Below are 22,059 nucleotides of genomic sequence, written 5' to 3' on the forward strand. Positions count from 1 at the left end.
ACTGGTAAGTGCCAGATCTCTTGAAAGCAAAAAGGCAACAGGAGTTTATTTTGTTTTCAGCCCAACAACTAAATTTTGAAGTATTTATAAGAAAAAGGAAACCAAGAAATTTAAAGTTATTCTATAACCTTTTTCTGTGTAAGATGAAGAGCTATTTCCATATAAATTCCAACAGCTATGTTTTTATAGCTCTGGAAACACAAGGAAAGCTGAGAAACTGTCATCTGCAATGCCAGATTGAGTGGTTAATCTCTATTAACATAGTGAGCAATTGAGGTGGTGTAACCCTGGGCTGACAGGTAAACTCCTCACCCGGTCACTACTCGCTCCCTGCCCCAGCAGGATGGGGGAGACAACTGGAAGGGGGAAAGCGAGAAAAAAACCACCTTATGGGTTAAGATAAAGACAGTTAATAAGTGAAGGGGAAAAAGAAGTTAAAAAAACCCCAAATGATGTAGAAGAAATCATTCCCACCAGCAGATTGATGCCCAGCCAGTCTCTGAGCAACAGCTGCTTTTGGAAAAACACCTCCCAGTTTTATAACTGAGCGTGACATCATATGATATGGAAAATCTCTTTGATCAGTTGGGGTCAGCTGTCCGAGCTGTGTCCCCTCCCAACTTGTTGCGCACCCCCAGCGCTGGGAGGCTAACCAAAAAACAGAGAACACCTTGATGCTGTGTAAGCACTGTTGAACAATCGATAAAACACTGGTGGGTTATCACCACCATTTTAGTCACCAGTCTAAACCAAAGCACCATACAGGCTATGACGAAGAAAATTAACTCCATCTCAGCCAGACCCAGTACAGCAATTCATGATTATCTTATCTTTACAGTAACAGTCTAGTAACTTTATGTGGTAGTCCACAAAAGATTTTGAGGATATACAGTGATTATTTGATCTAGATGTCTGGGAACCATATCCGTAAATTACTAAGTCTCCAAACTACTCATCTACAAATAGCTTTCCTTACTTTTTTTTTCTATTTTACAGTTTTCCCAATATGCAGCAAAATATCTAACAATTCCACTTTACTTTTACCAGTGCTGAACACAATACATGTTTTGGAACATAGTAGAAATGTATTAAATTGGTATATAAAAAATTCAATTTGAATAATGTGACTTGGTTAATGTTGAGCAGAAATGGTTTGTTTAGGCTCTAATCTGTCAAAAAATAATGCTTGTGACATGAGTTTCTCATCCATAAGATAAGACTTCAGGCATTTCTAAAATACATACTGAGGTACAACGCAGGAATACTTTGTTTAGATGAAGTACTGAAAGCCTAAGTCATGGTAACAGAGCTTCACACAGACAAATTTTCACTAACTGAGCTAACTGTAGGTAAGCCTGAATATCCAAACATTGCACCACTGTACATAGCATGGACATAAACTTTGTTATATGGTTGATATTTCAGCTATGCAAAATAAGTTTAATTTATTCTGTAGTAAAATTTAAAAATATTTCTTACCCATTCATAAGAAACAATCCAACACCCACGAGCAATTCCCAGCATAACATTCAAGGTACGACGAGGACTCCCTGCAACTACATGACTTGTTGTTTCACATACATCATCTGAGAATAAAAAGTCTCCAAGTTTATTCACCACCTGAATTACTGTATTTTGTTTCCTAAAAAGAAAAGGAAAAAAACAAACATGCAAAGTTGAATGGATATGCCAAATTATAAAAGCATATACACAGAACACAAGTTAACTCAATTTCACCTCATTTCTTTCCTCACTAATCATTTCTTATCCTTTTCTCACTGAGTTTCTACCCATTTGCTAGTCCTAAATTCATTAGCCTTCCCACAAAGTCCAAAGAGATCCTTTTCTGTCATCATACAATCATATTTACTTGCACATCAAAGCTCTTCTGTCCCCCACATCTATCTTGTCTGTTTAAATAGAAGCTTTTGAGTTAGGAATTATCTAACATATCGTTTGTGTACAATGCCTAGTACAACACAGCCTCATTCTTGGTTGCTTTTGTAGTACTATCAAAAAGTATTACCAGGAAATGTAAACATTTAGACACAGCACTCTTAAGAGATTTTCAGTAGGAAGCACCAGATTTTCAGCATCTGAATAAAATGCTGTGTCTAAATTTAGAGAGAAGACCTAAAGTTCCGGCTTGCTACCTATACAGCTGAGACAATGTTTCAACTAAAAATTCACTTATGCTTAAATACAATTATAATTAAATATAAAATCCAGAATGGCCACCTGTAACTGGCATTCTAATTTGAGTTCTCTACATAGCTACACTGAAGCACACAAATATATAATCGCGAAAAAAGTGTGATCTTGGTGTAACTAGAGAAAAGCTGTTGCATGAGAGCAATTCACTGTTTTTATTAATGATTATTATTATAAATCAGTATTACAAATGATCATTAAAAATCTGTAAACAAAAGCCCAGTTCCAGTGCCCTCTCTGCTCCCCTCAGCTGACTTCATGTCCATGGCATGCTATACAAGATAAAACAATTAGGCACAACCTTGAATACAGTCACACCTATCACAACGGTGATCCTCTCAGGTAAAACATTTCAGTTAATCACTGATATAATGCAAGCATACTCAGAACATCTCCAGAAGCCTCTGGGGTTACTGTCATTCTCACTACATTGCACTGCACAGAAAGTAACTCAATTAAAGCTCCCCAAATACCCCAGCTAAAGCAGAAAATACTTAGAGGAACTCTAACAAAACCTGCAAAAAATTCTTCACAGAGAATGCGACTATTTTGTGAAGAAGTTTCAAACAAATAAATGAATCTTAACAGCAAATAGTGTAGCAGATTAACTTCACACTTAAGAGAAAAGGTGATATTGTATGTGGAGACACTTAAAAAAATAAAAAGTCAAACCACTGACTTAACTGCCTCACTCCAGACACTGGTGAGTGTGAATTCTGCCCTTGGCTATATTGCCTTGAATGTTACTGAAATACTTACTATTCCCTTTTCATTTGATGAGTTTCAAGTTGACATAGACTACAAGGGAATGTTTTTGCAACAGTGCAACCCATAGATGCTGGCCCTGCCTAGACTACATGCTCAGGGGAAGCATTTCCATGCTCTACCTGACGCTTTTCTTCTTTCCTCTGTCTACACAAAATCCCTTACAATGAGAGCGAAAAGTCCTGCTGGTCAAGAATCGAATCTAAATCTATAAATTACATTGAATCAAATCTATAAATTAAATCTAATTTAATCTATAAATTACAGTGAAAACTCACTAGTTTTTACTTCAGTCAGATGCAAAAACTGCCAGATGCAAATTTACAGCAAAATTTCACTGAATTTGATTCAGAAAAACAGGTAGCTGCTGGCAGTGAATGAGCAAGCAGCATTTAATATAATCTCAAAACCACTGAACTCATGATCTTTAAGTTTAAATTCTAATGAACCACTTTTGAAGATGTAGCTACTGGGTAGTAGAATGGGCTTTTGGCCATTGGGCTGTACACTTTGGAGAACTGTTTTCTCTTCTTTAGTTCTTTCAGAAGCAGTCCCTTTCCCTTCACCCATTTACAGGCTGATGAATGCCTACAACTGTAGGCAGCCAAAAGCACAATCTTGATGAAGAAGTTCTGAAGAGAAGCCATTGTTATCAGAAGATGTTTTTATTTAATGCAATAGTAATTGGCTAGTGGGAAAAATCAACATACAAGCAACATAACAGAAATAATATATTAATGACCTCTTTCAACAAAAGAACTTTTTCCCCAGCTCTGCCAGGATTTGTTCTCTTAGGCAGATCACAGCCTCTGTTTTTCACTACTCCTATCTGCACTGTAGCTGTTATCTCTACCTCCCCCACAGTGATCCTGCATGACTTGCAAAGTGCATTTTACAGCCCTGGTGTTAGTAGCATCCAGTCACATTAAATACAAGAAAAGTATTAACTGCATTTTATGTTTCTGACATACATGAGTATACTTGTTAATAGCTATTGACAACTATTTACAATGAACTTCTAAAAGGATAGCCACCAAATGCTGTTTCTGAGTATTTGTAGCTATGTAACTGTCAAGATTTAATTACTTCAAACCTGAAGCAGATTTGTGGGTAGTGGAAATATCTTGAGTTTTGAAAAAGAATTCAGAAAACTGTAAGCAAGTGTAGTATAAAATATGGAATTGTGTTTTTGTTGGATGTTCTTTATGCTGTAAGACTTTTAAGAGAACGATAAAAGCATGCCAGAAAATTATTAACTCTCCCCCAAAATATGCAGTGGCAGCTGCTTCTAATGTTTTGAAACTAAGTGGCTAAAAAGCCTACAACTGATATTTCTGCAGCAACTATTTATATGAAAGAAAACATTTTGAACTGATGTTTCAGATTATGACTTTTTAAATCAAAATAATTAAAATGTATGGGGAAAAAGCTAAGTCTTGGGCTGAAAGTCTGAACCATTTACTACATAAAATTCCTTTTTATGCTTCCTTCAGAAAAATTCAAAACTTGCTTAAGATTTTAGTTTCATTGCTCTGAGGCCCCGTTGAGCTTCTTTGAGTCTTTCTAGCTAGAATACAGAACGAAATAAAGCATTTTAACATATGGCCCAAAGATAAATTTCATTTTGCATAGGCAGAAAAAGATTATCAACATTCAAGTTTAAACGGTGTGCTGACTAAAGAGTCAAAATGTTCAATACTTACTCAGAAGACATACTCGTCATAACTAGTGTCCTTGTTGGCTAGAGATGTGAAAGAGACAAGAAAATATCAAAAATCTGAAAAGTTTTCTCCTCTGAAAAAAAAACTTAAATTAGAAACTGTTCCACTAAAAGGACTAAACTACTTCGTAATTACAGTATCACATGGGGAAGAGGTTGTACTAATTAACACATATACTAGTAATACTAAACTTTGAGTTTAGTACCATAGGTAATTGTAAATAATAAATAATAAGTACCATTAGATACCATCATGTCTGGTATCAAGGCATCCAATATAGCAGAAGACAGGAATGTAAGTTTTCATTAGTAAAAACAAAAAGCAAAGGATTTCCAGCCTGGGACGCCACAGAAAAAAGGATAGTATTTGTCTTCTGCATTTCCTTTCTGATCAGGTGGAAAGGAAAAGGCAGCTTACCTTCAACAAAGAAAACCTGTAATTTAAATTTATTCCAGTTTCTTCCAAAAGAAAGGCAGAAACTGGCTGAGATGCGGCAGAAACAAGAGTATATTTATTGTAAAGTATAATTTTAGTAATTTTATTTTTATTTTGATAGTGTAGCTGGGTTTTTTTTTATTTGACACTTCAGTATTTTAAGTCCAGGTTGTTAAGTAAACATTCTTTCACTCTTAAATCTCGTCTAGTGAGTAAAAGCTGTCCGAGTAATAAAGCACTCAAGTTATACTCAAAGAGCACAGCAATCCTTAAGCCAGCGATTTTGAGACACCTTAAAAGCAGCCCCCCTCTCCCCTGCAATATTCACCATAGCTTATGTGCAAAGTAGGAGTGTTTGCCCCACCAAGACTTTAAATAAGTTTTTTAGGAATTAGTATTATAGAAGTCAGAAAAGGAAGAAGTATCCTTTGGTCATCAGCAATGACCATAAAAGCCTCCAGCATGCACAAAGATAGGAAAGAACATGAATTTTAGCAGTATCAGAGAAATACATAACTGAACATAACATGCGCATCAAAAAATAGATGTAAGAAGAGGTTTCGAAAATCTTAGCTAAGTACTTGTAGCTACATGAACATGCACAAGTATGTATGCATGAACATTTTAATTTTGTAGAAAAAGAAGATCAGCTGACTGTTTTTCAAACATTTCCTAATTTTCAAAATCAATATATCATTTTCAAATTATTTCTCTAGATAACTACTGCTCCATAAGAAATAATAATTCCCATTTCTGCCCCCCAATATATTACCACTACCACAAGCAGTAAGCTCCCAAAGTCTCTGCTAAAATTCAGTTTTCTTTGAATAATGCATTGAGCTGAGACCACAAAAATTTGAATTGCATTACAGCTGGTAGCACAGGCCAAAAAAGACTCAAGGGCAACTCATTTTACCTAGTAATGAATCACACAACAGGAGAGAGAACATACTCTGATGCGACTCCATTTGTCCTCTCTTATCAGTACAGAACTGTTCTCCTTTAAGTGTTCAAGCAATTTGTCACATGTAAGAATGGAGTTCCTTGGAATTATCTCTGTAAACTAATATACTGTAGACTAATAGTGTGTACCATGACTGTTCATTATATGAACAATCTTTGCATAAATAAAACACAATTTAGATACCTTTGACAAGCTAGATATTAAAGGTAACATAAGAAGTAGTCATTTCAACATACACATGGTAATTTCATTCTGTCATCGGGTAAGTTTGAAAAAGCATAAAAGCCAGATACTATTTAAGTCTTCAGAAGCAGCATAATGTAGCATATTCAATAATTTTTTAAAATTAATGATAAACATGTACTCAGACAACATTATGTAAGTTATACCATACTTCAGAACTGGAAATACATAGAACGTGAAAATGTAAAAACAACCAACAATAGAATGGAATAGAACTTCAAATGAGGAAAGGATGTAACTTTCATATTGACATATTTCTTAGAGAGAAATTCTATGCAGTAGTTTTTGAAATCTAAGTTTCCAAATTCTAATTGCCAGCAATACTTACTAATGATGCCTTAGCCTACTGCTAGCCTGACAGCTGAAGAGACGATAATTTGCACTTATCTGTAATCAAAATTTGTTGTACCCTTAGCCAAAAGACTTTCTACTGTATTACTTTCAACTCCAAATAAGCAGTTACATTTAATTGCTCTTGGAAGATCCAAGAACTTCGCAGCTTCAATTCCACATTTGACTTTTACACGTAAAGAGTTTGAGCAAAAATAATAACAATGCAACAATATATATAAAATATATCTATCATAACATTTATATAATTAGTATTAAGTAATATAAACATAAAAATTGAGTATATACACTCAAAAAGACATCTTGTAAGAGAGTGAGTAAGGGTTCTCTTGGCAGAAGGACTGCAATATTAAGCACTCTACTGAACAGATTAGGTCAGATGATTGAAATCAGACATGGGGCCACCTTATACAACACTGAGGACATACCTCATACTGTCTTAATACATGTTGTTGCATTCGCATAAACTTTTGAAAATTAAAGGGTCCTGGGATGTGACAGCCTGGGAAGGCACAAAACATGGCTTAAAAGCAAGGTTTTACTCTGTTCAATCTTTCTAGGCTGAAAACCTCATCTATGTCAAATATGTACGCTTCAATATCGTCATGATGTTCTCCTTCAGTATCTGAAGCCGACCCTCACTGCCATCAGAATGAAGCTCTTTGGCTAAAAGTCCGGAGTTACATCCACACAAAAGAATTGCACTAGCTTCTTGGGGCCCTTGTATAGTGCTAAGCTGCAAAGCCAAATCCTGATGTGCCTGTTCAGAATGTGCAGAAAAATATCCTTCCTCACAACTTCTTATAAAGGAAATGTCATGGAAGTATTACTAATTGGACCACTACTTTTGCCAAACTTGGGTTGAAAAAAAGCATTACTATAAACCAAGGCCAGAGCAGCTTGAGATCCTACAGCTGCTTCTTTAACTTCAAAGTAGAAAAGTTTGTTAACATCTCCTTAATACCTTAGCTATAGGGAAGTGAAAATACTGGATCCACACAAACTGGGAAACCTGCTGCCTGTCCTGACATTACCTTGCAAAGTTAGCTTTTGAACTGTAGCTTTTATGCTACAATACACAGCATACAGGATGGTACAGTGAGTATTCTGGGCAAATGTTCTGTCAGTGTGCTTCAAAGGGATTCAAAGACTCAAGAATGTAGAAGGATGCATACAAAAGGTAGAAATTGGAATAAATTTAATTCCTTCCAAACTGTGATTTCATTTTCATTCAGAACTGCATATTTTTGCAAGTTAGAGGTCATTTGCTAAGCAGACAACATTTTGTTTTATTGCTTCAGTAAGACAAGCAGTCCTCTTTAATTACAGTTACCAAGCAGAAAACTTAGCCAAACTATGTTTTAATTTTCAGTTGTACATTTTTCAAGTTAATTGCTTCCCCCCTCGCTATGCAATTTTTCTTCTATGCTTTTTGTGTCTGTTTTATTTTACATGTTGCTTTTACTGCAAAAATTTTTTTTGAGTTAACATTTTCTTTTCCGACCTGCAAGAAGACATCTGTTGAGCATCATTATGAGTTCTAATGCACATTTGTAGCAGGATTATTATTAATAAAACACTGGAAAAGGTGGTATTAAGGTAACTGGTCCTTTTATTTATCATTAATCTCTGAATCCGGAAGACCTGCATATCTGTACTCTAAATCAGAACACACATCTCTCTGAATTCTTTTTTAGGTCTGGCATATAGGCTGTGTTATAAATGACATGTTACAGCTTTCCTTTATAAATTTCTTAAGAGCACAGTTGCATTAAGCATTTCTTTAGTCTGCCAACAGCAAGATTTTTTTAGGTCATCTGAAATATAAAACATGCATTTCAGTAGCTGAAAGGAAATAGTATTTGTAAATCTTCCCAGTACTTAAAAGACAATGTGATACTTCCTGTATGCTGACTTACACCACAAAAGAGGCATCCAACCTCAGAATGTACTCTTTCTTCCTTCAAAGAGTGAGCAGGTGTTTCTTGGAGCTGAAGGACAATAAAAGAAAAGTCCTGTTTTGTCCAACCTGCTTTTCAAGAAAGTGAACTCGAATTTTGTTTCCTTAAGAATGTCATGAGTTGTTTTTCATAAGTGACAAATGAATTAAAATGTGACCCTAAAATATGTTTTTCCAGACCAGTCCTCAAGAATAAAGTGCATTCATGCTAAGAATTGGCTCGATAGGAATAGTTTTATATTTGTGACTGGTTAAAAATTCCAGCCCAAGTATATTAGATCTCATTTTGTCTTTGGGTCAAGAGCCCAGGCCTCAGATATTTTTCAAGAAAGGATTTCAACCAATAAATACCACTTTTGAATTGTATATTACTTAGTCCAAATGTTGCTCTTATGCTTTGGAGTTGACTGACGTTCGGAAAGAAATAAGCTTCATTATACTCTCAAACTCAGACATGCTATGATGGAGTAAAAAAAGATCTTCACCTTCAGGACTCAAGAAGATACTTACCCTATGTGGTTTGACCAATACACTAGGGACAAAGGACTTTCTGGGGGCAGGAGGGAGGCAGGGGAGAGTAGTGCATGCATGTGCAAATAAAGTGTAAGGGAGAGTACAAGATCATTATGCTATCTGTTTTGTACTTTTCCAATCCCTTTTTTCTCTGGCTATTGTAGGTCCATCCGATGATCCTGAAATTCGTTCAGAACTCGTATACTCACTTTTGATCTTTACAGCTATGTTTCAGAAGTAACAATCTTCAGTCCTACTAGTACATGAGCCAAAAACCAGAGCCATGTGTAGCATGGGAATATTCAAGAATCAGGTTAATTTCACTCTGCTTTTATCTAGGAAGGTTATAATGAGGATCCAAAACTTTAAGGCTGTTTTTAGAAACAGTCTATAAATTGTGCTACATTAATTTATTCTATTCAAGTAATTGTGGCTCATAGCTGAAAATAATTGGTAATTTTAATGAATGGTTACTATTCAGTAGTTTTAAACAGCAATTATTCAAAGCTGTAATTTACTTTCTGGCTGGCCTTTCTCTTCTTATCAGTCCTTTGATACTGATATTTTTCCAGTTTCCTCTGGCTGCAAACTGCATTTTGACTGTAATTTCCTGACAAAATATAGTACCTCTGTTTTGGTCCTAGAGAGATGTGAAAAATGCATCCATCCTAACCAAATCAATACTGCCATGGGGAAAGATGAAAAAACAAAGGCTATAAGAAGACAGAAAAATAAGATGACATGACAGGTGCCTGGGCATCAGTTTTTCTTCACTACCAAAGATGAGAAATGCTGTAATCACAGACATAGGAACCCCGAGAACTTCTGTTGGCAAGATTAAGGATGATGAATAGCTTCAGACTTTTCAGACTAGCAGTGTCACAGTTTACAACTTACTGACATTTTCAGTTTTCCACATGCAACCATAATAGCTAAGAACTATGTAAAAAAAAAAAAATCAACCATGGGGGATACAAAACTCTGTAGCAAGGGACAGCTTTCACAGCATTCTGCAACTTCAAAGGACAATGGCTGTGATCTTTAGCAAAACTAGAGACTGACTTTTTCTGGTAGGACAAAGATTAAGGGGAGAGCAGATACTCCTTCCCACCCCTTCGACTGCAACCAAAAATTTCCAAGTCAGTCAACATGACCTGAAAAAAGCCAACATACATGACTATAATTTCTGTGAGCACAGGCAGCAGTCATTCCCTGTCTCATGGGAAGCCCAAGCCTTTCCAATAGGTACAAATTAGGCATTGACTTTTTCGTCAACATTGCTCAGGAAAAAAACCAGCCCAGTTCTCAACTGTCTTTTACAAGGAAGGTTTCTCCTCTAGACCATATAACATGCAGAGAGGGAGAGGCTGCCAATGTGACAGAAGTGAATCTCAAGAAGTGGGATGCTAAGGTGGAGGAGAAGCTACTTTATAGTTTAGATTCTAACATAAAATGCAAGCTTGAGTGAAGGAAGGACACTCCCTCACCCCAAAAAAGTCACAAGACAGAAGAAAGAAGGGATATCATAGGGCAACACTATGCTATGGAGAAAACTCATACATGCAAGCAGAAGCATTTTAAAGACCACACTAAGGCATCAATTCTGTTATTAGCACCAAATAATGCCTTCCCAAATGATCTGTGAGAAAGTCAAGCACAGTTAATTTTCTTCTGCTGAAATTTCAGCAATGTGAGCTTCTGTCCACTGCCCCCCAGCTTCACCAAGGTTAACAAAAATAGTTTGTATCCGCCTGTGAATGATTTCAACGAAAAATTAAGCATGATGTAGAAGTGAATCTGTTTCATCTGTTCAGACATTAAAAACTGTTTATGTTTTCATAATGATTCAACAAAGTGAACAATTTCTTTGGACAGCTGACTTATGACCAACTAAAAACACTTCATACAGCTTCATCTGAGATAACCTATGCCCCAGCTGTGACATAAAACGCAAGCCACAAGGGTAGTGGGCAACAAGGGTAGTGGGCAACAGTAGAGTAGCTTCAGTGGAATTAATAGTTTGATTTTTAAGCCCTCATCAGTCATTCATCCCATTTTTGGTGGTTGCCACCCATCATGGAAGGTTCATTGGAAATGACATCTGCCTCAGCTACTTCATTGCAGTCATGAGTGGCTCACATGCTCACAATGGGTCACACATTGGGCAGAAACAGCTTAGGCACAGAGATATACACTTCCATTGCACAGGTTGTAGGGATGGAACCATTTTAAGAGGGAAAGAACCATTTTGCATCACACCAACTGTTAAATACTGGGTTTGCACAATTATTAACACCATGAGGTTAATTTGGATAGTGGAAGTCTTCTGCAGATTGCCAACTATGTAGCAATGAGTGGAATTTCAGGTGAAGATACTGCTGAACACGTTTGCAGCCAAAAATGTCAAACCTGGATTTATGTTAGGTTTGTGTTAAGATACAAGACTGTAAACCTGAGTAAATACCCTGCTGACAAGATTGTAATCCACTTGTTGATGACAATCAACACCCTGAGTTAAAGCTTTACTGACCTCTAGACAATATGGTAAACAACTGAAAAATACTTATTTCAGGCTTTGAGATGCAACAGCAGTATTATGAAGGATAGAATAATAATTTAAAAAACCCAACCACTTTTTTTTTTTATTTTTAGGCTCTCGAAGGATTAAAATAATAATTAAAAAAACCTAACCACTTTTTTTTTATTTTTAGGCTCTCGAAGGATTATGAATTAATCATACATGCACACAATTCTTTCAAAAAATATTTTTTGTAGTGCATATTTATGATCAACAGCCACTGTTTTCAGCATTTCTGATTCTTTATACTAATAGGAAGTAGTACTTCTATTAAGGAGTAATGAGATGCAAGATTTCTTCCTATTTAACTGCATATTTAGGCTCCTGTTCTATGCAGATTTCTTTGTGAGCTCATAATTCAATTCTACAAAGATTACACCACTAATCCATAAAATGTTTAATTTCGATGTAGAAAAGAATGGTGGAATTTTTTGAATTGTTAAAAAAATTGCTAATGAAGACACACCAAATGCTGATGAAATGGAGTTTAGGAAGTCTTTTGTTCAGATTGATTTTCAACAATTTTCAAGAGCTGTGAGGCTATCATTTAGAAAGCAGTTCCATCAACTAAAGGATTTCCGGCCTATAGAGTCATGCCAGATGTCAGTAGGTTTATGTAGGGCGTTCATTTTTCCAAAAGTTAAATTTCCTAAAAAAAGAGGATCTATCCAGCAGTTGCTTTTCCTCCTGGTGGTTTTTGATGCCAAGAGGAAAAATAGTTGCAGCTTTACACTGATTCTTTGCCAAACCAGCTGCAATCCAGTGGATTGTCTGGTTTTCTAGCATGACGGTTATGACCTCAATGTTAAATGTAACAGTGTACCCCAAAACTGGAAAATAAATGGGATATACCAGTAGCTAGAGTTAAGTTCCAGCAGACATACATATCTTCAGCAGTGAGTTATGTATGTCTCAAGTGTGTACTGTATGCTCTCACTTCTTACCCAATGTTTATGCACTGTTCCCTCACGCTCTGAGCCAGAAAGAGTTGCATCTGTTTCTTGGACCTAAGCCTCCCTTCCACCATCAAATCCAAGAATGACATAGACTTTTAAATAAAGGGATGGAGATGGTATAGATGTACTTCAAGTAATTTGGGATTCTAGGATTTTATTCTTATCTATCCCTATCTACTGTTCAACATTGATAGCTCTCGAGCAATTTCCTACTTGCCTAAAAGTAATAATAAAAAATATGTTCTGCCTTTACGTAAGACCTCATAAACAGTCTTTGAACCAAAAATCACCATGCCCACCAATCTTCTGGGGGAAAAAAAGCCAAACAAAAACCACCCCAAAACCCCAAACAAGTAAACACCCCCTCCCCCACAAAAAAGTGAAGATTTTTTTCTTAATTCTATGCGGACAAAAAATCAAAACTCTCAATAAGCCACTGTTTCTTGAATAAGGTTCTGAAAAAGAACCAATATGTTAATCTGTTGATGGAACAGAAATTTAGTGACAATTTTACATAAAAACTTGGGTGAATTCAACTCCTGGATCTTAACGACACTGCCTATGATGACAAACCGCAAAGTCAACCACCTCCTATATCACTGTCATGGCATGTGTTTCCAGTGTTTCAAACAGCAACCCATACATGAGCGTGAACAGCAGCTGCAAGTGTCCCTGGGACAACTAAACTTGAGCCGAGAGGAGGTTGCGCCTGTTGCCATGGAAAGGTACTGTGAAAGTGAAAAAACACTTTTTTCAAGTTAAGACATAGACCGTAGCACTTCAATAGGTAGTCCAGAAGAGCTAGCATGAAACCTATCATAAAGAGAATGATTTCTAGGGACCCAAGGCCGTGAATCAGCCCACTAGATCCATCTACAGGAGATCTTCCTGGCAGGAATGGTAGCATCCCTAAGTGGTGATAATGAAGCTGTTGCCCAAAGCATGCACTGTTTGGTCCTGCAGCACATGTCAAGAGTATGGTTTCTGTTCTGAAAGCCCTCAAATAGATGTGGGAGAAGTATGGGGGCCAAATTCACTATCTGGACAAAATTCAGAACCAGAACTGCCTTTCAAAGATTGAGTGAAAATAGTCATGAGATTAAACATACAGCAGGACTTATAAAACTGTCTGAAACCATGGGGTATACATGCATCCTTTACAGTGCTATCCCCTGAAAAGCTTGAGTATGACCGGTAAGTACTAAGTTGCAGGCAGTATTTTGAGACACTGCTTTTCAAATATTTCCTAAGAATATTTTTCAGTGGTCTTAGCCACCTCATATTAACCTTGCTGATACTCATTTTAGTTTTTCCTATGCATCACTCATATCTTATCACTCTTCTATTTTTTAAATCCATTAGGCCAAAATGAAGTTCTTAGAATTTTTCATTACTTAACTTTATATCAAAAGAAAGAAAAGTATTTTATCAAATGATATTCCATTTATATGAAACAAATACTAACACTACTTTTTGATACTTTGTTCTCAAATGCTAATATTATTACAAGACCTGGATATTTGGAACAAACAAATGACCACAGCTATATTTTGGATATAGCAGTAAACCTTCTTGTTGGATTTCAGTGTCCCATTCAGTGGCATGTTTCAGACACTCAAGGAAGCAAATTTTCTGCAGTGATGTATGACATTAGATCCTTTTATCACTGACACTTTCAAAGTTACTTGTCCCACAATGTGGTCTGCTCAAAAGCTTGTTTCCCAGTGACTCGTTTCTTCAACTTTATGTTGAGTCAGCTAGATAACTACAGTTAAACAATAATCAACTATTCACATTGTCATCAGCTAGAGTTGGTCAGACATTTTCAGGATTACTTCATGTAAGACGAGTCATCTTGTAAACAAAAACATTCTAGGATCAATCCAGATATGCATAAAATCACACCACTGGACATTTGGTCAATACCATAAAAGTTTCTCGATGGTACCATGCAAGCACTCTTATAATTTGTAGCTTCAGTTACTCATATCATCACTACACCCAGAAGCAACCAGTTTAAATAATTTTCAGTGACCACTTGTCCAGCAACCCCATTACATCAAATATCTTTCCCAGACTGTAAACATATAGGTAGTTCCAGTTTCTTCACTGTTAACTGTAAATGAGCTTGCATACTTCCACATTTTCTAATTCACACTAGCTTAATACTCATTTGCAGCTCAAACTCAGTAACATTTCAAGTATCAGTGTTTAAAATATGTACCTATTCAAAGCAACTACAAAACCAAAATTGGAAGGAAAACATAAAAAGATGTTGTCTCCTATACAAATACAATCTGTCTAAGACAGTCTACAAATGTACATATCAGAGACATAAAGTTACTTTCCTGAATGTCTGCAAAATGCTTCATGTTTTGTAGTTACAGATTTTTTAGGATATTAAAATTTGTTTTGCCACGAATAAAGTATTTTCAGAAAGGAGGATTTTGATAACAGGATCTAATGACGGCCTGCTTCACACTATTGTTCCACCGTGTGAGCTTAGATTCTTTGTAAAAAATTTCTCTTCTCTCAAGTTCAGTGTTGGTAACTTTACCTTCACCCAAATCCAAGAGATACGAAAACACAAGCCAAGATGAATCTGTTTAAAAACAAAACTGAGGGAACTTCAGTTAAGTCCATACTGTCTTCCCTGTGAAAATATGGTTTTAATTATCCCTCATGATGCTTAACTGTTTTTTCACATGGTTGAAGAGTGTCTTCTATTCACTCAGAAGACAGTATTTTAAGGGTTTTCTTGAGTGTAAAATTAATTTCCATTGCATTTCTAGTGATGTGATACTGTTAGATCCTTTAAAAGATATCTGTCAGCTCTCATATCCCTCCAAAAATATTAAACAATTTTTTATTTGAATAAAAATGGCAGTTAACTGGGTATTCATAATCAGTCTTTCTCTGATCAAGTACAAAATGTTTACATTGGTGACATGCAACGGGTGTTGTGATAAATGTAAACATTTTTGTGACATTAAACAATGAAATGAGCACTCAACCCTCATACCAACAAATTAACACCAGTGTAACTAACATGTTTGAATACCTTTTTGGCTTTATGATTTTTAGTTATTTCACTTTGTCCTCCCTATACAAAGCACCAAAGAACTATGTCTTCAATTCCATGGAATAACTGAAAAATGCATCACAACGCATAAAGGGTTGATTTTATCCCTGCAATCCAGTATCATCAATCTAGAATTCTAGACCAGGGAAGCCACCTGCTGACATTTATAGGCATTAATCCACAGCGTTTATCCTTACCAACTCTATGAGAGGAATCTGGAACTGTCCTCAATTATGTGTTGTCATGTCTCAAAACTAAGAAGTTCAAACCTATAGGCCAGTTTTACAAATCTGTCCTTATGTGCTGCATCTGAGTATGTACAACACACCAAAACTCCTGGGGTTTTTGGTGTGGTGGTGGTGTTTTAAATTCAAAAAACTTGTTCCTGAAGCCATTAAAGACTCCTGAAAAATCTTACATATCTTTCCCCAACATGCCTACTGCTGCTATTATCGACTGCTCTGTCTTCATGACTTTTCTTAGTTGACAGTACAATTTTACATAACTTTGATGGGAAGTCTTCCATGTTAAGAGTACAATAAGCATGCCTATATGAATAGTATAGATAAAGAAGGAAAATATGAGTACTTGTAATCTAAAATTGTGATATAAAAGTACCTGAACAAAGTCATTCTTGATTTTAACTTCAGCTAAAACAAAATACAAGAAACTCAAACTGCATGAGGTTTTGAAGAAAACAAATGCGTAACACAATAGCACAGCAGAGAAATACAGAATCTACAGCTTGATTTATATTAAATTAAAGAAACTACAAATGACAAATTGAAATAACCATGGAAGTAAATAATGTTAACACTTATGCCAGGTCATATTTACTAAAGACATTTTTGTATGGCTTTTTTAATATTTACTGTCACAGAGTGAACTCCAAATGCCTACTGACATGCCTTCACTATAGTGCATGAGTTATAAAGTACTCTAAAAGGTTTCAGTTCAGATATTGTCTAGGAATTACATTCAGCAAACAGCTAAAATGTTTTTAAAGAGGTATTAAATTTCAAACTCTTTTTCTAAGAAAAAAAATAACTGCAATTTACATTGCTTCCCAAATGAAGAGACTTACAGCTAAGTAATGAATTTAACAGATTACACCTAAAACAGACTCTTGGAACACCAACAATATGATCTGAAACTTCGTATTGGAACTATTCAGTACAAAACTGCATATACTCAACAATGACTACAATTTAATGGCTTTTTTTTTCTTTTTTAAATATAAAGGGTCTTGAGATTCACATAGTCAAATTTCTGGAAATGTTAGCCCATCAAAATAGCTAGGAAATGGCATTTCTTTTGCACTTCATATTTTTAAACAAACTTTTTTTAAGATTTAAATAAATATTAGAAAATTCTTCATAATACTATGATTCAATTAAATCATATTTTTTAAAACATTTGTGCTATTTCTCTCATACACTTTTTGCTTTGGGCAAAGGAAACAACCTAAAATTGCCTAATTTAACTATACTTTCACGTTGTCAACCATTAGCAAAATGTTGCAATGTTTAAGCTGCAGCCATTAAAAAAAAGTGTTTATAAAAATTTGTGTAATGTTTGGTTATTTTTAAAAAGCTTCACGAACATATTATGACTGGTACTAGAGAAGGTTTGCAACTTAATTCTTTACAAAAATTGAGACACTCAGTCTGATTTTGTTCAAAACAATATCCTCTTAAAATTGCTTCACTAAGAATTTCCTAGGGACCTCCAACAAATTTTGCTTGTATGTATGAATACAAACAATGGAAAATAGATCTTAAATTAATAATTAATTTCATAAGCATTTAATATATATTAACAGAAAATCGCTTGAGGAAAATATGAAGTAAAACTTTTCAGTGCAACTATCTGGTTGCCAGACTGTCTCGTTAAACCACATAAAATCTTTTTGTTAAGTTCTTTCTACTTTTCAATCCCCCCTCCCACCCCCAACATTGTCTCTACATGAAATTGCACAGTCAAACTGCAACTGGGAACGTTTAAAACTATTGAAAAAAAAATTCATTACATGAAAGAAAGTATATACTGCTATTTTGCTGATATTTGAGTCACATTGTATTATCACCCAGCTGAAATGGATGGATAAAAGAAGAGATCTCGGAACACTCAGTAGGAATTTTTCCAGCTACTACTTAGCTTTTGCTACCATTCAACACGTCACAGAGCATGCTTTGCAAGCAGACGCCAAACAGAACCATTCAAAGATACCACCTTTGACTGCAAGGCCAGGTTTGAAAATGGGGAACAAGAAATAAGAACTTCATATTGGTTTTTGTTTCTCTTCAGCATGCGATAGTTATGTTGGGATCGTTTCTTCAGAGAAATGAATCAAAACTAGCACGGCTGTATAATGTCCTTGGCAGCATAATTACACGGGAGAAGGCATCTGTACCAACAAATCTGCTAAACCTCCAAGCACCATTTCTGCAGATAGCCTTAGGAAGAACCATTGACTGTAGTTTGTGGATATACATTTAGCAGCTTTAGGCAGATTTCTGTGGCAGGAAATGGAATTGTTCTGGATAGCTGCTTTAGTCTAAAAAATAGACTATCTTATAACGCTTCTACAGGACATAGATCTAGGCTGAAGTTGATTTATGCATTCTACATAATAGTTATTAGTTATACAAGTAATATATATGTATATATTTAGGAAAGGAAAGTGAACAAATACTGAAGAGAAGTAACAAGCAGTAAGATGCAGGCAAGAAGTCAAATAATTTTAACCCAGGGAAGATCACTGGTCCATGGAGATTAATATCCCATCTTCAGGATTTTTAAAAGGTTGAACAGCCTACTAATTGCACCTCTCAGAACTTTTTATGTAAAGAGGATCAAAACCTGTGATCAACCTCTTTGAAACTCCACCAATAGCTACCACTGAAACACCTGTCTAATTTATTTCATATAATTAATTACCTCAGACACCTTTTAGTGCTTTAGGACTTCCCATTCTCAAAACAATTCAGTGCTCATTTTAACTATATGACTTACTACTTACTGATAAAAAGAACTACTATCTATTTTCTTGATTAGTTTTATATTTACTTAGAAAAAACTTTTTACAAGGGAAAAACACCTAAAAAAGTGCTGACCCAGTCCTCTCACTTTTTTTTACATCCAAACTGAGCTCAAGTAGTAAGTTAAGAAATTTAGCTTTACCTGAACTTAGAAGAAAATATTGCATAAATCTTTATCCTGCAGAAACATTCACTGGGGATGATGCACTATAAAACAAACAAAAAAAACTACCCCATGTAGTAACTCCTCCAAACAGGATAGGCATCTTTTCAGGTTACTGCAGTGGCTTTTCAGCTACAACAGTTTGAGCTGGCTTATCAACCTCCTTTACGACTTCAGCTTGGCACAGACTCTGCCACCACAAGTTACCAAAAAGCTGAGTTCCATGGTTATACATATTGTCTCTGAACACCATTTGCATAACATTTCAAGGAAAGTGAGATTCAGAAAAGTTTTTAAATAGAGAATGCATCTCTTTTTTGTACATACAAAGTCACTCAGTGATTCTCCAAGAAAAAGAAAGAGCTTAAAAAATATGTGCATTTAAACTGACCTTTTGGAGTCTTCTAGGTTTTCTTAACGCCCCATTTTGCTTAGTCTTTTGCTCATTAAAAACTTTGCAAGGGCCATCAGCAACATGACACTCTGAAACTTCATTTTCACCACCTAGAAACCAAATTTAGAAACTTGAAATGAAAAATGCAATCTTGTGAAATGAAACTGCTACCAATTAATTATTTGGTCATAGCACATAGAGCTCCGTACAATTAAGATACCTAAGTTTAGTAATTTGTACCAGTTACTTTTCCATTGTATTTCAGTTACGGAAAAAGAGATGACACTCAAGGATCTGATTTCATCATTCAGTATCTGACCTTGTAAACAAACTGGTTGTAAAATTCCCAATTTCCAATATTTTGAAAACCATATATTAACTACAAGTAGAGAATCAGCTGAATTGTCTTCTGTTTATTACAAAATTTGCAATTCCTCTGAACAGAGGTATTTGAGAGTTCGAAGCAGTTATGGATACATTTTTACTTTCTTATTGAAATGTCAGTGCTTTCAGTGCACACTTTGTTTACCTGAAATGACCTGAAAGTCTGAAACATGCTTTCAAACACTTTGCAAGCAAAACTAGAAAGCTGTTAGCAGGCAAAGACTGCATGCACACGCAAACTTATCAGTCCTATTATTTATAAAAAGGCACCATCCATAAGAATGTACTCTAGCATGACTGCCAAAAAGCAGTATTTTTCATCACGTATTTTGTGAATTAACATATATTTAATTTTTCAAATGTCATCATTCAGGATGACATTTGAATCATTTGAGAAATTAGCTTGCTTGCATAAGATGAAAAACCTTGATGAATAATTTGATCAATGAAGTTTTAATTACTGAAGATTTAAGTAGATAATTTTTCCCAAATTTAATTCAATGAAGTCTACTTTAGGACATTTGTTAATTTTTCATTTCAAAAAATGCATGAGACAAGTTAAAGAAAGTTTAATAATTAGTGATTAAAGTGGCCTAAATTCAGTTCTTCACAAATAAGCCGCTTCTGATTACTTTTGGAAAATACTAAAGGCTACTATCCATATTTACTAGTCTGAATGCATATATAACTAAGAATCATTTGGTTTTCCTGTATTACCTATTTAAACTCTTAATCCTTGAGGTGACAGAACAAAACCAATAAATAAAGCAACAAAAAATGATGATGAGCATTTTCCATTACTGATTGCTTATTGTAAAATTATAACCTTTAAACTAGTAAAAATTTCATCAATTTTCCATGCTGAAGTTGCAAGTTTCACATGAATTTACACAGTATTACAGTCATTTTTGTGTAATACAAGTAAACCTGGCTTTCAGGTATACTCATTAATTTAAAGTCAATATTTAAAAACAAAGTGTCACAAAGGGAGAACTAATTACTTAACTATGTTAATTTTATTTAGTATTGGACTGAGGCCCATCAACTTCAATCACTGAGCAAGACTGATGACAAGTAGAAGAGGAGAACAGATCTTGCCACACAATAAAGAAAGCTAAGAAATTTAACTCCTTTTACTTGGAAAACAGAATTTTTAAATATGTATTTTGAATCTTGAAAAAAAAACCCAACCAACCAGAGGACTGCAAAGGATGTCAGGAGATCCTGTACTCCATTGCTTTACCCCAGGCAGATGGGGGTAAAGCAAGGTATCTCTCTGTTAACTTCCAGTAAGTCATTTCACTGTAAAAGGACAATGCACCATTTTGGGGTTGTTTTTGAGAGGTGGGTTGCGGAGAGCAGCAAGAAGTGGTGTAATATTCCCTTTGCCACTCTTGGCCTGAATGCTCAAGCTCCACAGCTATTGTCCCAGTTGGGATTAACGTCTCAAGACCTGTATGCTTGGATCTCTTTCCAGTTACGGTTATTCTCATCGGTTCTTCATATTTACAGGAAAGCAGGAACAGTGGACAATGTCCAGCACCTCCTCTGATTATCAGCTTGGGGATCTTATACATTACATAAATAAAGACTATTCTTTTCCTACTTCTCTCCTGACTATCAGGACTCCTTAAACACTTTCCAGCTTTTCCATCCTGTAGGTCTCAAGCTTCACTGTCTATTGTCTGATATTCCGACTGCTTCTTTTTAAAGCAGTTGCTCAATCACAGGTAAGGAGTTTTCATATTTAGTAGCTTTTCCTTGTGTATTTCAGATAAGATCGACAGAACTTTTTTAAGCAATTCCATCCACTGATAGTTATCCCAAAATTTATTTCAAATATGCAGCTAACTCATAACACTGTGGTTCATTAGATCCCCTAAATTCTCTTCTAAAACATTGCTCAATGACTGGTATCAAAATTAACAGCTCTGTTAGTCCTCTGAAGTATTGTAAAAAATTAGAGTGACTTTAATTAGCAATTTAAGCTTCTACTCATTCATGATCACTTATCACCAGTGTGAAGTTTTGAACCAGAATATTTTCAAAAATTCCATTTGATATTTCCTTCGAATTAAAGAAAAGCCATGATCAGGCACAATCAACTAGTTTTTGTTCTATCAAATCAATCATGTCTATCTAATCAAAATTTTATCAAAGTGTTCTGCTTTAAGAATATCATAGCAAACTGTTGCTGAAATTAAGCTATATCATATCTACTATTTTGTACTTATCCACAAGATGATTTTCCCCACTGTAAAGAAAGTAAGTCTGAATTTGCCATCATTAGTAATCCTT

The 22,059-nt window shown here is 35.3% G+C and overlaps 1 protein-coding gene across 1 annotated transcript in view; it reads right to left on the bottom strand.

Annotated features, from left to right (window-relative positions):
• Positions 1 to 1,479: 1,479 nt before the first annotated feature.
• MCPH1 (microcephalin 1) overlaps positions 1,480 to 22,059 on the bottom strand; it is a gene marked incomplete at both ends in the record, with an annotated part of 30,607 nt that continues 10,027 nt past the window's right edge. Inside the window, 3 exons of the mRNA XM_010285791.1 lie at positions 1,480 to 1,642; positions 4,680 to 4,717; positions 19,375 to 19,492. Of these exons, the coding sequence (XP_010284093.1) occupies positions 1,480 to 1,642; positions 4,680 to 4,717; positions 19,375 to 19,492 (319 nt within the window). The remainder of the gene's footprint in view (positions 1,643 to 4,679; positions 4,718 to 19,374; positions 19,493 to 22,059) is intronic.

The sequence above is a fragment of the Phaethon lepturus genome, unplaced genomic scaffold, assembly GCF_000687285.1.
Source record: "Phaethon lepturus isolate BGI_N335 unplaced genomic scaffold, ASM68728v1 scaffold8114, whole genome shotgun sequence".
Lineage (NCBI taxonomy): Eukaryota > Metazoa > Chordata > Aves > Phaethontiformes > Phaethontidae > Phaethon > Phaethon lepturus.